At 68.5% G+C, this 15,652-nt stretch overlaps 1 protein-coding gene across 2 annotated transcripts in view; it reads right to left on the bottom strand.

Annotated features, from left to right (window-relative positions):
- CPNE9 (copine family member 9) overlaps nucleotides 1-9,734 on the bottom strand; it is a 47,868-nt gene extending 38,134 nt beyond the window's left edge. For both annotated transcript variants that reach the window (XM_075005313.1, XM_075005312.1), the window contains exons 1-6: nucleotides 9,681-9,734; nucleotides 6,419-6,482; nucleotides 4,438-4,541; nucleotides 4,222-4,326; nucleotides 2,619-2,660; nucleotides 1,844-1,919 (exon numbers count right to left, since the gene is read on the bottom strand). In XM_075005313.1, the coding sequence (XP_074861414.1) occupies nucleotides 1,844-1,919; nucleotides 2,619-2,660; nucleotides 4,222-4,326; nucleotides 4,438-4,529 (315 nt within the window). In that variant the 5' untranslated portion in view covers nucleotides 4,530-4,541; nucleotides 6,419-6,482; nucleotides 9,681-9,734. The remainder of the gene's footprint in view (nucleotides 1-1,843; nucleotides 1,920-2,618; nucleotides 2,661-4,221; nucleotides 4,327-4,437; nucleotides 4,542-6,418; nucleotides 6,483-9,680) is intronic.
- Nucleotides 9,735-15,652: the final 5,918 nt, after the last annotated feature.

Raw genomic sequence — 15,652 nt, forward strand, 5'->3', positions numbered from 1 at the left:
ATGAAAATGGCCTTGTACATGCAAACGTTCTGCAGCCACTGCTGGTCGTCCCAGACCTCCAAAATGATGTGGTCCCACCAGTGTGTGCTGGTTTCACGTCTCCAGAACCGGCGCTCCACTGTGTGCAATGCATCCAGTGCAGCCAGCAGCTCTGCACTCCTGGTCTCCAGTTCTTCAGTATCATCATCCAAATCCTCCTCGTCCACCTCATACTCCCACTGGCTTTGTCTAATAAAATACCACATGACGCTTCGGGAAGCGGCCACAGCGCGCTGTGCAATGGCGCTAAGCTCTTCAGACTCGTGCTAGCGCCGTGCAGCGCTGTGAGCCAGGAAGAGGCTTTGGGAACATGGCCTGAAAAATGGCGTGAAATTCCTTGGGCCATTTGCTCTCCAACAACCTGAGGGATTGAGGGAGAGGGGTGTGTGATGGGGTTCAGGGTCCCCAAGCACTGCACCCCGGCCGCAGGCAGGAGTGACTCTCACCCAGCGGGTAGCACAGGAAGTTTATGAGGCGACAGAGGCCCAGTTTCTCACAGAAGAGTCAGTGCAGCCATCAGAGACAGTCATTCCAACCCGTCCTGGGGAGAGGAGCCCGAGGGGTGCCCCCTCTGGGGTGTAGCTTCCCCCCTCGCCAGGCTGGCTGCCTTCCAGCTCCCTCTCCCCCCAGCTTCTAACTGCAGCCTCCGATTCAAACCCACCTTGGCTCCTCCCTCCTCTTTGTTCAGGGCAGAGGTGTTACCTGCCAGCCTAGGTTATAGCCGCAGGGTCATCCTTAGCCGCTGGTGCGATGGAGTGGGGGATACCTGTGTGTGTGTGAGGGGCTCACAGAGGATGGGGGTATCCTGCTGTGGGCAACCTTGACAACCAGGTAACACCTTTGTACTGGAGACAAAGGAGGAGGTGGAGCCTGAGGGGTTTGAATTGGAACTGGGAGTTGGAAGCAGTTAGTTGGGGCTGGGAGAGAGCAAGACCAAGGAGGGGGCAAGGCCCCAGCTCTGGGGGCCCCTCTGGGCCTCCTCTCCCCAACATGGGTTGGACTGGCTGTTTCTGCTGGCTGCACTGACTCCTCTGTACCACGCGGTGTCCTGTCGGCTAATAAACCCGCTGTTCTCCTGCTGAGTGAGAGTCACTCCTGCCTGCGGATGGGGTGCAAAGCTTGGGGGACCCCGAACCCCATCACAGCTGGGAGCTGCTCTGCTTGTCGCACACACATCCAGCCTGCGTCTCACACCCCACTCCACTCTATCACAGGGCGCCATTGCACTCTGGGATGACAACGTCACACACCCACAAGCACTTGAGGCACATTTTTGTCCCATAATACACTGACAAAAAAACCCAACCCACAATGCAACAGGGCTGCAGGCACTGTGGATTAGGTACCCACAATGCACTGCTGCCACAGTCGATCCGAGCTAAGGCAGTGGAGAGACATGATGCCGACTTTCTGGACATGTGTGGACAAAAGCTGACTTCAATAAAACCGACGCTATTTGATAGTGCTGACGTAGCCTGAGCGAGAAATTGACCTGGAAAAGTGGCTGGTCCTTTGGAATCCTTTGGAAGAGCCTGTTTATCTGATGAGCCTGAGCTGCACAAGGGGTGACACTGAGAGGACTGCAGCTGTGGCTCCTTGTTAGCCCACGTGGCGAAGAGACAAGCTCTGGGTGCCTGGTTTGGGGCCCTGTAATGGGGGCCCCCAGCTGTGGGCTGTACCTACCACTGGCTCTAAGTAATTTGCCCTGAATCGATACTCTCAGCAGTGCCCCAGAGCCCCCTTGTTACAAGCCCCTGAACCAAGTGTGGGGGGTAGTGGGGGGCTGGGTAGCAGCTGGCCTTACCTCGTACACTGTGAACTGGCTCTGAGCACGGGAAAGCTCCCGGTAGCTGGTGGCAAATTCCCCGATGAAATCATGGCTGTGGGGCAGAGAATGGGCACAGGAACGTCACCCTCTCAGACCAGTGGGGCAGACGGCCCAGGGGCTGTCACACATCCAGCATGGGCAGAACCTAGGAGACACCCCCTGCTCTAACCCCCCTCCCAGAAATGGGTGTAACCTGCATGCCGGCTGCACACGGTGCTGTCGTGGGGCACCACAGCCATTCAGAGCTCAACAAGTCAGCTTCTAACCCTGGCAGGAGTGGCTCATGCCTTCAGCCACAAGTCCCAGATGTGGGGAACCAAGAAGTACAGACTCCCAGCCCCACACCACACCCCTACCCTCTCTGGCTGGGGAGAGAACCCAGGAGTCCTGCTTCCAAGCCCCCTCACTCCAACCCACTGGATCCCCCATGCCTCCCCTGGCCTGGGGAGAGATCCCAGCAGCCCTGGCTCCCAGCCCAGTATTCACTAGGACTTGTGGTCTTGCAGGCAAAGCAGAAAGGGGGTGGCTGGAGGATGAGAGAGGGGCAGCTCTGGGGCCCAGAGGCAGCAAACTTCCAGCAGGCAACACCAGCAGGGCAGAGAAGGGCAGGAACCCGTCAGGCCAAGGGCCAAGCGATCGGGACTATAGGCCCATAGGCCCTGGGACCAGCCCCTGAGGCCCGGCAGTGGCTGGATGGTGGGGGGGGACATGGGGGGGTTGTACTGCAGCACTCATGGCAGCCTGGCCTCACCTTCCATCCCGGTCCCAGTCGTACACATCTATTTTCACTGTCCTGAAACACAAGCACAGGCAGTGGGCTAGTGAGCACCTAGGATGGGTCTGCAGAGCCCCACGGGGGCATAGGAGCCCCTGTGCTACTACCTCTGCCTTCAGGGCCCTGCCCTGCCCTGCCCCACCACTATCCTGCCAGCCACCTGCTCCCTCAGCGCCTCCCTGGGCCCTCACCGTCCGCCCAGGGACCTGCTCCCCCAGCCCCTCCCTGGGACCCCACCGTCCGCCCAGGGACCTGCTCCCCCAGCCCCTCCCTGGGACCCCACCGTCCGCCCAGGGACCTGCTCCCCCAGCCCCTCCCTGGGACCCCACCATCCGCCCAGGGACCTGCTCCCCCAGCCCCTCCCTGGGACCCCACCGTCCTGCCAGGGACCTGCTCCCCCAGCCCCTCCCTGGGACCCCACCGTCCTGCCAGGACCTGCTCCCCCAGCCCCACCCTGGGACCCCACCGTCCGCCCAGGCACCTGCTCCCCCAGCCCCTCCCTGGGACCCCACCATCCTGCCAGGACCTGCTCCCCCAGCCCCTCCCTGGGACCCCACCATCCGCCCAGGGACCTGCTCCCCCAGCCCCTCCCTGGGACCCCACCGTCCTGCCAGGACCTGCTCCCCCAGCCCCACCCTGGGACCCCACCGTCCGCCCAGGCACCTGCTCCCCCAGCCCCTCCCTGGGACCCCACCATCCTGCCAGGACCTGCTCCCCCAGCCCCTCCCTGGGACCCCATCATCCCCCCAGGCACCTGCTCCCCCAGCCCCTCCCTGGGACCCCACCGTCCCCCCAGGGACCTGCTCCCCCAGCCCCACCCTGGGACCCCACCGTCCCCCCATGGACCTGCTCCCCCAGTCCCTCCCTGGGACCCCACCGGCCCGCCAGGGACCTGCTCCCCCAGCCCCTCCCTGGGACCCCACCGTCCCGCCAGGGACCTGCTCCCCCAGCCCCACCCTGGGACCCCACCGTCCGCCCAGGCACCTGCTCCCCCAGCCCCTCCCTGGGACCCCACCATCCTGCCAGGACCTGCTCCCCCAGCCCCTCCCTGGGACCCCACCGTCCCGCCAGGGACCTGCTCCCCCAGCCCCACCCTGGGACCCCACCGTCCGCCCAGGCACCTGCTCCCCCAGCCCCTCCCTGGGACCCCACCGTCCCGCCAGGGACCTGCTCCCCCAGCCCCTCCCTGGGACCCCCACCGGCCCGCCAGGGACCTGCTCCCCCAGCCCCTCCCTGGGACCCCACCGTCCCCCCAGGCACCTGCTCCCCCAGCCCCTCCCTGGGACCCCACCGGCCCGCCAGGGACCTGCTCCCCCAGCCCCTCCCTGGGACCCCACTGTCCCCCCAGGGACCTGCTCCCCCAGCCCCTCCCTGGGTCTCCACTCGCCCGTCTGTGCTGGGCCAGGCCCAAGAGCTGCCTCTCCCCCTCTGTGGGTCCTGCCGTCTCCCCTCGCCGCCCCCAGACAATGCCAAACGGCTGCCTCTCGGCAGGGCCCCGTGTGGCACTCGGCCGCACTCTGCTCGGTGCCGCTGTCCCCGGTGCGGGTGGGGGCCGCGGGGACGCAGCTCCGGCCCTGACCTGTCGTAGTCCCCGTTGCACAAGGCTCGCACGGGAATGGAGAACGGCTCCCACACCGGGCTGAGTGTGTTTTTCACCACTTCCGTTTTATGGCAGATCGTGAACCTGCAGGAGGCAAGGGAAGCAGGGCTGAGGGCACCCAGGCAGGCAGAGCCCCAGCCCCGGGGGCGATGCCCATGGGCGGGGGGCGGCAGGCCTCAGGCGAGCCCAACCTACGTGCCGTCCTCGTTGCTGCGGGAGAAGACGAGGAAGGGGTCGGATTTCCCGAAGAAGTCCTTCTTGTCCAGCTTGTTGGCGCAAAGCTGCATGGTCACGATGTCCTGAGAGAGGCGGGAGTCACTCAGGCTGTGCGTTACGAGAGCCAGGCCGGGGGGGAGGCCAGCACCCACCACGGCGCCACATCCCGCCCGTGGCTCTGCCTGGGCCTCCTCCCGCCCCCAGCACCACTTGGGCCCCCTCCCGCCCCCGGCTCGGCCTGGGCCCCCTCCCGCCCCAGCCTGGGCCCCCCTCCCGCCCGCAGCTCTGCCTGCGCCCCTTCCCACCCCCTCCCGCCCACGGCTCCGCCTGCGCCCCCTCCCGCCCGCAGCACCTCTTGGGCCCCCTCCCACCCCCTCCCGCCCACGACTCCGCCTGGGCCCCCTCCCGCCCCCAGCACCTCTTGGGCCCCCTTCCACCCCCTCCCACCCATGGCTCTGCCTGGGCCCCCTCCCACCCCCAGCACCTCTTGGGCCCCCTCCCGCCCCCGGCTTGGCCTGGACCCCTTCCCGCCCCCTCCCGCCCCCGGCTCCGCCTGGGCCCCCTCCCACCCCCTCCCGCCCCAGCCTGGGCCCCCCTCCCGCCCGCAGCTCTGCCTGCGCCCCTTCCCACCCCCTCCTGCCCACGACTCCGCCTGGGCCCCCTCCCGCCCCCAGCACCTCTTGGGCCCCCTCCCACCCCCTCCCACCCATGGCTCTGCCTGGGCCCCCTCCCGCCCCCGGCACCGCTTGGGCCCCCTCCCACCCCCTCCTGCCCACCTCCCGCCCGCAGCTCTGCCTGGGCCCCCTCCCGCCCCCAGCACCTCTTGGGCCCCCTCCCACCCCCTCCCACCCATGGCTGTGCCTGGGCCTCCTCCTGCTCCTGGCACCGCTTGCGCCCCCTCCCGCCTCAGCTGGGGCCCCCTCCTGCCCCCGGCTCGGCCTGGGCCCCCTCCCGCCCCCTCCTGCCCCCTCCTGCCCACCTCCCGCCTGCGGCTCTGCCTGGGCCTCCTCCCGCCCCCAGCACCTCTTGGGCCCCCTCCCACCCCCTCCTCCCATGGCGCTGCCTGGGCCCCCTCCTGCTCCTGGCACCGCTTGGGCCCCCTCCTGCCTCAGCCGGGGCCCCCTCCTGCCCCCAGCTCAGCCTGGGCCCCCTCCTGCTCCTGGCACCGCTTGGGCCCCCTCCTGCCTCAGCCGGGGCCCCCTCCTGCCCCCAGCTCAGCCTGGGCCCCCTCCTGCTCCTGGCACCGCTTGGGCCCCCTCCCGCCTCAGCCAGGGCCCCCTCCTGCCCCTGGCTTTGCCTGGGCCCTCTCCCGCCCCGATCACGGCCTGGGCCCCTTCCCGCCCCCCCGGCTCCGCCCGGGACCCCTCCCGCCCCCCCGGCTCCACCTGGGCCCTGTCCCACCCCACCTGAGCCTCCTCCTGCCCCCAGCTTATGCTGGGCCCCCTCCTGCCTCCAGCTCGGCCTGGGCCCCACCCGCCAGCTGCTGCCCACAGCTCAGCCTGTGTGAAACTCCCCAGGCTGGAAGAGACCCCTGCTCTGGAGACAGCCCTGTCCCAGCATGGTGCCCTTCTGGGGGGCCTGGCCTCGGGGGCAGGTTACTTAGCCCCAGGAGCGCCCCGGCTCTCAGCACGGTTACCCCGCTGGTGCTGAGGGAAGAGCCCAGGACCATGGGCACAGGCGCCCATGCAGCAGCCCGGCTGGGGTGGCTAGGAAGCTGGGACAAGGCACAGCTCCTCCTGCCTGCCAGCGCCTGGCCCTTACAGCGGCTGGGCCCGAGGAGCTGCCCACGTGGCCGGCTGAGGCACATGGATGCTCAGAGCCTGTAGGCCTGGCCCTCAGCCCGCTGAGGTGGGGAGCGTGACCTGAGCAAGGGCTCTGTGCCCAGGCTCCGCACGCCCCTGGACCTCCCAGCACGGCCCCTGTGAGCCCTGCCGCGCGGTGGCCGAGATGACTCCCTCACCCGGCAGTTGCTGAGCTCCTCAGCTGACAGCAGGATGGCCCCACACTTCTTCCCGGGGATCCCCCTGGGACAAGAAACACCCCCTTAGTGCAGCGCTGGCAGGACGGAGCACAGCTGCCGCGGTCTGGCTGTTCGCCCCACACCCCCGTGCCGGTCGGCCCCACCAGCGACTAGCCAATGGGGAGGTGGAAATGAAATCAGCAGCTCAACCCATTGAAGAGCAAGTCATTGGCCGGAGCTCCCAGCAGTGGATGCTGTGGGGCAGGGCGCTGGGTGGGTGGAGCTCCTGGCAGGGGGCGCTGTGGGGCGGGGCGGGGCGGGGCAGGGCAGGGCGCTTGGGCAGGGGGAGCTGTGGAGTAGGGCACGGCTCTGGGTGGGTGGATCTCCCAGCAGGGGGCACTGTGGGGCGCTATGGGGCAGGGTAGGATGCTGGGTAGGTGGAGCTCCCGGCAGGGGGCACTGTGGGGCAGGGCAGGGCAGGGTGCTGGGTGGGTGGAGCTCCGGGCAGGTGGGGCGGGGCAGGGTAGAATGCTGGGTGGGTGGAGCTCCCAGCAGGGGGAGCTGTAGGGCAGGGCAGGGCAGGGTGCTGGGTGGGTGGAGCTCCGGGCAGGGGGCGCTGTGGGGCGGGGCAGGGCAGGGCGCTTGGGCAGGGGGAGCTGTGGAGTAGGGCACGGCTCTGGGTGGGTGGATCTCCCAGCAGGGGGCACTGTGGGGTGCTATGGGGCAGGGTAGGATGCTGGGTAGGTGGAGCTCCCATCAGGGGGCACTGTGGGGCAGGGCAGGGCAGGGTGCTGGGTGGGTGGAGCTCCGGGCAGGGGGCGCTGTGGGGCGGGGCAGGGTAGAATGCTAGGTGGGTGGAGCTCCGGGCAGGGGGTGCTGTGGGGCAGGGCAGGGCAGGGTGCTGGGTGGGTGGAGCTCCGGGCAGGGGGTGCTGTGGGGCGGGGCAGGGCAGGATGCTGGGTAGGTGGAGCTTCTGGCAGGGGGAGCTGTGGGGCGGGGCAGGGCAGGATGCTGGGTGGGTGGAGCTCCCAGCAGGGGGAGCTGTAGGGCAGGGCAGGGCAGGGCAGGGCAGGGTGCTGGGTGGGTGGAGCTCCGGGCAGGGGGTGCTGTGGGGCGGGGCAGGACAGGGTGCTGGGTGGGTGGAGCTCCGGGCAGGGGGTGCTGTGGGGCGGGGCAGGGCAGGATGCTGGGTGGGTGGAGCTCCCAGCAGGGGGAGCTGTAGGGCAGGGCAGGGCAGGGCAGGGCAGGGCAGGGCGCTGGGTGGGTGGAGCTCCGGGCAGGATGCTGGGTGGGTGGAGCTCCCAGCAGGGGGAGCTGTAGGGCAGGGCAGGGCAGGGCAGGGCAGGGCAGGGCGCTGGGTGGGTGGAGCTCCCAGCAGGGAGAGCTGTAGGGCAGGGCAGGGCAGGATGCTGGGTGGGTGGAGCTCCCAGCAGGGGGAGCTGTAGGGCAGGGCAGGGCAGGATGCTGGGTAGGTGGAGCTCCCAGCAGGGGGAGCTGTAGGGCAGGGCAGGGCAGGATGCTGGGTAGGTGGAGCTCCCAGCAGGGGGAGCTGTAGGGCAGGCCAGGGCAGGGCAGGGCAGGGCGCTGGGTGGGTGGAGCTCCGGGCAGGGGGTGCTGTGGGGCGGGGCAGGGCAGGATGCTGGGTGGGTGGAGCTCCCAGCAGGGGGAGCTGTAGGGCAGGGCAGGGCAGGGTGCTGGGTGGGTGGAGCTCCGGGCAGGGGGCGCTGTGGGGCGGGGCAGGGCAGGATGCTGGGTGGGTGGAGCTCCCAGCAGGGGGAGCTGTAGGGCAGGGCAGGGCAGGGCAGGGCAGGGCGCTGGGTGGGTGGAGCTCCTGGCAGTGGGTGTCTGTGATGTTACTGTATTTTTATAATAATTATAAAACCGTTTTGGTGATCACTGTACCAGATTTGCATCAAATCTTGCACCACGTGAGGTGCCTTCTGAAAGCTGGGCATGCCCTGAATCTGTTTATGCTACTTGTATATCTGTGCCATGCTTGTATTTACAGTTATAGGTATTGCCTTTATTCCTGCATTAGAAATGTTTTAAAGTGCTGCAATTGACAATGGGGAGTGAGATCATCTCTCTAGTAAGGTGACATCAGCTGAACAGAAGAACAGAAACCAGATACCCAGATGTGGGCTCCACATCTTATGGAAATTGACTGAGACATGCTGGCTAACCCAGCCACCAATGGCAGAATGCCCCAGCAGGCCACCTGATCGGGTGGTCCTCCATTGCCTCCGAGAAGAAGAAAGGGTTTTTCCACCCACATGGCAAGTCTATAAGAGGTCCCTGGTAGTGATCATGTCGTTCTTCATTCTTCATGACCTAAGCCTGTGTGGACTAGGGGCCCATCCCTCACAGGATGTATTGCAGAGGCTCTCAAGAATAGTAGTTTGTACCATCACTGGCCTGCATCAATAGCTTTAACTGACGTATGTAATGTATCACTTCAAAAGTTTTCTCTCTCACCCTGTTCTGTCTTTCTTTGTTAATAAGCCTTTAGGCTTTAGATTGTAAAGGGTTGTCCCAGTGTGCTGGTTTGGGTAAGAGCTGAGTGTATATTGACCAGGGAACGTAGCTGTGCCCTTTGGGGTCTGGAAGAATCTGTCTGGATTTGGAGAAATAGGTTCTCCTAACCTCTCGCCTGAGTGAGGAGTATTGCTGCTTTGGGCACTAGGAGCAGCTGGGCAGTCGGTGGGTTTGCTTGTGTGGCCTCTGGCTGGCCAGGGGGACTGGCGAAGGTGCTTTCGTGGCTGATTGGTTTGCCTTACTGAGCCCGAGACCCCATCCTGGGCTGTACATAGCCTGGCTTTAAGCAACTTGCCCAGGGCAGGTTCTCTCAGGTTGGCCCAGAACCCCCCCATATTATTACAGTGCCACAGGGCAGGCACTGACGTGGGGGAGCTCCCAGCAGGGGAGCGATGCGGCTGGAGACACCAGCTGTGGGGTGGAATGGGGGGGCAGAGAATGGCTGGCTGGGGAGGCAGCACATGAGGGGACAGGAATTACGTGGTGGGTGGGGCATGTGCAGAGCAGTGACTGGTTGGCTGTGGGTCCCGTGGGGGCAGGGTGGGCTGCCTGGGGGCAGCTCGGGGGGGTGGGGAGCGGCTGGCCAGGGGACGTGCGGAGATGGCTGTTGGCCAGCTGGAGATGCAGACTTCTGGGCTGTGGGGGGCTGTGGGGACAGCAGGTGGGGTACAGGCGCTCTGGCTCCAGCCCCTCCCCCAGCCCCCAGCAGCAGGGACAGAAAGCTCACGTGAGGGGTCTCTCCAAGCGGCTCCGCTGGGATCCGATCACTTCGCCCAGAGCCACGAACGCCTGGCCCAGAAAATCCTGCTGACAAGCTTGAAAGTGAGGGCACACGCCGAGCACTGGTCCCGCCTGCCAGTGGGTGTGCAGCTGAGCCCTCCCCAGGGACCCCAGGGCCGGGACCTCCACGCCTGTGAACCCCCCAGGGCCGGGACCTCCACCTCTGCACCCTCCCAGGGCCGGGACCTCCACGCCTGTGAACCCACCAGGGCCGGGACCTCAGCGCCTGTGATCCCCCCAGGGCGGGGACCTCCACGCCTGTGCACCCCACAGGGCTGGAACCTCCATGCCTGTGAACCCCCCAGGGCTGGGACCTCAGCGTCTGTGAACCCCCCAGGGCCGGGACTTCCGCGCCTCTGCACCCCCTCAGGGCCGGGACCTCCACACCTGTGAACCCCACAGGGCTGGAACCTCCATGCCTGTGAACCCCCCAGGGCTGGGACCTCCGTGCCTCTGCACACCCCAGGGCCGGGACCTCAGCGTCTGTGAACCCCCCAGGACTGGGACCTCCACGCCTCTGCACCCCCTCAGGGCCGGGACCTCCACGCCTGTGAACCCCACAGGGCTGGAACCTCCGCACCTGTGAAACCCCCAGGGCTGGGACCTCTGCACCTCTGCACCCCCTCAGGGCCGGGACTTCCACGCCTGTGAACCCCCCAGGGCTGGGACCTCCGCGCCTCTGCACACCCCAGGGCTGGGACCTCAGCATCTGTGAACCCCCCGAGGCCTGGGACCTCAGCGTCTGTGAACCCCCCGAGGGCTGGGACCTCCACGCCTGTGAACCCCCCGAGGGCCGGGACCTTCGCGCCTGTGATCCCCCCAGGGCCGGGACCTCCGCACCTGTGAACCCCCCAGGGCCGGGACCTCCGCGCCTGTGATCCCCCCAGGGCTGGGACCTCTGTGCCTGTGAACCCCCCCCAGGGCCGGGACCTCAGCGCCTGTGAACCCCCAGGGCTGGGACATCCATGCCTGTGATCCCCCCAGGGCCGGGACCTCCGCGCCTGTGAACCCCCCCCCAGGGCCGGGACCTCAGCGCCTGTGAACCCCCCCCCAGGGCCGGGACCTCAGCGCCTGTGAACCCCCCCCCAGGGCTGGGACCTCAGCGCCTGTGAACCCCCAGGGCCGGGACCTCCGCACCTGTGAACCGCCCCCCAGGGCCGGGACCTCAGCACCTGTGAACCCCCAGGGCCGGGACCTCCGCGCCTGTGATCCCCCCAGGGCCGGGACCTCCGTGCCTGTGAACCCCCGCCCAGGGCTGGGACCTCAGCGCCTGTGAACCCCCAGGGCTGGGACATCCATGCCTGTGATCCCCCCAGGGACGGGACCTCCGCGCCTGTGATCCCCCCAGGGCCGGGACCTCAGCGCCTGTGAACCCCCCCCCAGGGCCGGGACCTCAGCGCCTGTGAACCCCCAGGGCCGGGACCTCTGTGCCTGTGAACCCACCAGGGCTGGGACCTCAGCGCCTGTGAACCCCCAGGGCTGGGACATCCATGCCTGTGATCCCCCCAGGGACGGGACCTCCGCGCCTGTGATCCCCCCAGGGCCGGGACCTCAGCGCCTGTGAACCCCCCCCCAGGGCCGGGAGCTCAGCGCCCCTGCAACCCCTAGGGCTGGGAGCTCAGTGCCTGTGATCCCCCCTGGGACCGGGAGCTCAGTGCCCCTGCACCCCCCAAGGGCCGGGAGCTCAGTGCCTGTGATCCCCCCCCAGGGCCGGGAGCTCAGCGCCCCTGCACCCCCCGAGGGCCGGGAGCTCAGCGCCCCTGCACCCCCCAGGGCCGGGAGCTCAGCGCCCCTGCAGCCCCCCAAGGCCGGGAGCTCAGCGCCCCTGCACCCCCCGAGGGCGGGGACCTCAGCGCCCCTGCACCCCCTGAGGGCTGGGAGCTCAGCGCCCCTGCACCCCCCCCAGGGCCGGGACCTCAGCGCCCCTGCACCCCCCACAGGGCCGGGACCTCCATGCCTGTGCACCCCCCAGGGCCGGGACCTCAGCGCCCCTGCACCCCCGAGGGCCGGGACCTCAGCGCCCCTGCACCCCCGAGGGCCGGGAGCTCAGCGCCCCTGCACCCCCCAGGGCCGGAAGCTCAGTGCCCCTGCACTCCCCAGGGCCGGGACCTCAGCACCTGTGCACCCCCCCAGGGCCGGGAGCTCAGCGCCCCTGCACCACCCCCAGGGCCGGGACTTCCACGCCTGTGAACCCCACAGGGCTGGGACCTCCGTGCCTCTGCACACCCCAGGGCTGGGACCTCAGCATCTGTGAACCCCCCGAGGCCTGGGACCTCAGCGTCTGTGAACCCCCCGAGGGCTGGGACCTCCACGCCTGTGAACCCCCCGAGGGCTGGGACCTCCACGCCTGTGATCCCCCCAGGGCCGGGACCTCCGTGCCTCTGCACCCCCCAGGGCCGGGACCTCCGCGCCTGTGATCCCCCCAGGGCCGGGACGTCCATGCCTGTGAGCCGACCAGGGCTGGGACCTCAGCGCCTGTGAACCCCCCAGGGCTGGGACCTCCACGCCTGTGAACCCCCCAGGGCCGGGACCTCAGCGCCTCTGCACCCCCCGAGGGCCGGGAGCTCAGCGCCCCTGCAACCCCTAGGGCTGGGAGCTCAGTGCCTGTGATCCCCCCCGGGACCGGGAGCTCATTGCCCCTGCACCCCCCAAGGGCCGGGAGCTCAGTGTCTGTGATCCCCCCCGAGGGCCGGGAGCTCAGCGCCCCTGCACCCCCCGAGGGCCGGGAGCTCAGCGCCCCTGCACCCCCCAGGGCCGGGAGCTCAGCGCCCCTGCACCCCCCGAGGGCCGGGAGCTCAGCGCCCCTGCACCCCTCCAGGGCCGGGAGCGCAGCGCCCCTGCACCCCCCAGGGCCGGGAGCGCAGCGCCCCTGCACCTCCCCAGGGCTGGGACCTCAGCACCTCTGCACCCCACCCAGGGCCAGAAGCTCAGCGCCCCTGCACCTCCCAGGCTGCCCCCTGAGCTGGGCACTGGCACTGTGGCCCGTGGTGCTGCACGTGGCAGCCAGGCCCACAGCGGCTGGGGAAGAGCTGCTCTGGAGCGCCCCACGTCCGGGTCGCAAAGCGGCCGCCGAGGTGCACACTTCAGGCCGCCCTGAGGCTGCACCCTGGGGCAGCGGAGGCCACATGCTGCTTGGTGGTCTCAGCCTGTCTCCCCACTCTGGGCCCAGCTGGAGTAGGGAGGGGGGCTGAGAGCATGTGTGGGGTTGTCATGGATCCACCCCACTCCACCCCTTCCGCTGTGGGCCCCCCGCCCCCCCCACTCCTGCGCCTCCGCCCCGCACGCGGCTCTGCGACCAAACTTGTCCTGTGCCCCGGCCCCTGTGGGGAAGGCGCTTTTGGTGGCCCCAATCTGCCTAGAGCTCGGGGGCCTCTTTCAATCCGCCACCTCCCCCACCAGTGCCGTGAGCTTTGGCGAGGCTCCCCCGCATCCCCTGCCTGCACTCGCCAGCGTGGGGACCAGCTGGGACCATGCAGGAGAGACCCTGGCACCCTCGTGGCAGCCCCCATGCAAGGGGCAGGGGCTGCCAGGCACTGCCGGGTGAGACAGAACAAGACAGACTGTCCCAAGGCCTCTGTCAGTCCCTGGCGCACCGCACCACACCTCGAGCTGCCTCGGCTCATCGAGCGGGCCTGGGAACGGCTCCCAAGGGGGCAAGGTGGATGCTGAGGGCTAATGAGCGGTTGAATGGCCTGGGACTGGTGTGCCTGGCCAAGGGGGGACCAAGGGGTGTGACAGAGGCCCAGCCTTCGATGTGATGGCCCCTCTGGGGCTCCCCCCTGCAGAGCTGGACAGGTACCTACCTTCTGTGGTCCCACGTGGGCAGCAGAGAGAGCAGGTTAGACCAGAGCAGCAATGGAGCCTGGGGGCGGCCCAGCAGCGGGCAGTGGGCCACCCCTCGCCCGCCCAGAGCCACGCTGGGCCCAGCCAGCCACGCAGTGCCAGAGCAGCGACCCCTGTGGCAGCCTCCTCCGAGCAGCACAGGGGATGGTGCACAGCCAGCTGAGCAGGCCTGTGTTCTCTGTGCCACGCACGCTGTGCAGCCCTTGGGCATGGGGTGGCTGTGCATGCTCTTCCCTGGACCCCACGGTCAGCCGGGGAGGCCTCCTGCCACTCCCCACCGCCCCGGTGCAGCTCCCAGCTGTGCAGTGGGGCTGCAAGGTACCCCTGCTGCAGGGCCAACTGCCACTTGGCTCTCAGCTAGGAGCACCTCACCCGCTGCCGGCCAGCGTCAGCGTCAGCGTCACTGGCCCAGGCCAGACAATGGGCTCAGGGCACGTGGAGCTCGGGGTGAGGAGAGTGGGGCTGCGATGGGGGTGAGGTGGGGAGGGGAGAGCAGGGGGCTGAGGCCAGGGGGACAGACCTGGGACTGGGGGTGGAAGCCGGAGGCCAGGTGGGGTGTTGAAGCCAGGGATCGAGGGTAGAGTCAGGGGTCAGGGCAGGGGATAGAGCTGGGGTGAAGGCGGGGGTGTGGAGCCGTGGCCTGGGGCCAGGGCGGGGGGCTAAAGCCGAGGGTGGGAGGCCGAGCTGGGGCCGAGCCAGGTCCATACTCACAGGCTTAGAGATGTTGCCGCTCCTGGTGTCCACGTTGTAGCTTGGGGGACAGAGCAGAGCAGAGCAGAGCTGTGAGTGACGCTGCTGCCCCCGCCCCATGGGCACCGGCTCCAGCGGGCGCCGTGCTGGGACAAGGCGGGCAGCCGCCGGAGTCCCTGTGCCGGGGGCGTGAGGGGCTCTGCTCCAGCCCAGAAGCACTGGCACCCGCTGGGCCCTGGCCTTCATGAGCCAGGCAGGCACGACGCAGATGGACCAGGGCACGGCGGCTACCCTGGCCACGCCTGGATGCTGCCCTGGCTCCTGGCTCGGCTCAGCTCGGCCAGGGCCCAGCACACACACTGGCCCAAAGGGCGCGATTCTGCCTGCAACAGAGCCAGGATCCCTGGGAACAGTGTGAGAACCACTGCAATCAGCCTGCCACCCCATGGCTGCCCCCAGCCAAAGCCACCCCACATCCGCCCCCCACAGCCACCCTGCATCCGCCCCCCACAGACACCCCGCATCCGCCCCGCCACGGACACCTCGCATCCACCACACCGTCGCCACCCCATATCCGCTCCCCAAAACCACCCCGCATCAGGAACCACAGACACCCCCATCTGCTCCCACAGACACCCCACATCCGCCCCGCCACAGACACCCCACATCCGCTCCCACAGCCACCCCGCATCCGCCCCCGACAGCCACGCTGCATCCGCCCCCCACAGACACGCCGCATCTGCCCCGCCACAGACACCTCGAATCCACCACACCGTCGCCACCCCATATCTGCTCCCCAAAACCACCCCGCATCAGGAACCACAGACACCCCCATCCGCTCCCACAGCCACCCTGCATCCGCCCCTCACAGCCACCCTGCATCCGCCCCCCACAGACACCCCGCATCCGCCCCGCCACGGACACCTCGCATCCACCACACCGTCGCCACCCCATATCCGCTCCCCAAAACCACCCCGCATCAGGAACCACAGACACCCCCATCCGCTCCCACAGCCACCCTGCATCCGCCCCTCACAGCCACCTCGCATCCCCCCCGCCACAGACACCCCGCATCCGCCCCCCACAGCCATCTCGCATCCGCCCTGCCACAGACACCCTGCATCCGCCCCCCCCACAGCCATCTCGCATCCCCCCCGCCACAGACACCCCACATCCACCCCACCAGACACCCCACATCCGCTCCCACAACCACCCCGCATCCGCCCCACCACAGCCATCTCGCATCTGGCCTGCCACAGACACCCTGCATCCGCCCCCCACAGCCATCTCGCATCCGCCCCGCCACAGACACCCCACATCCGCCCCACCAGACACCCCACATCCGCTCCCACAACCACCCCCACCACAGCCATCTCGCATCCGCCC

This window comes from Carettochelys insculpta, chromosome 11 (genome assembly GCF_033958435.1).
Source record: "Carettochelys insculpta isolate YL-2023 chromosome 11, ASM3395843v1, whole genome shotgun sequence".
Lineage (NCBI taxonomy): Eukaryota > Metazoa > Chordata > Testudines > Carettochelyidae > Carettochelys > Carettochelys insculpta.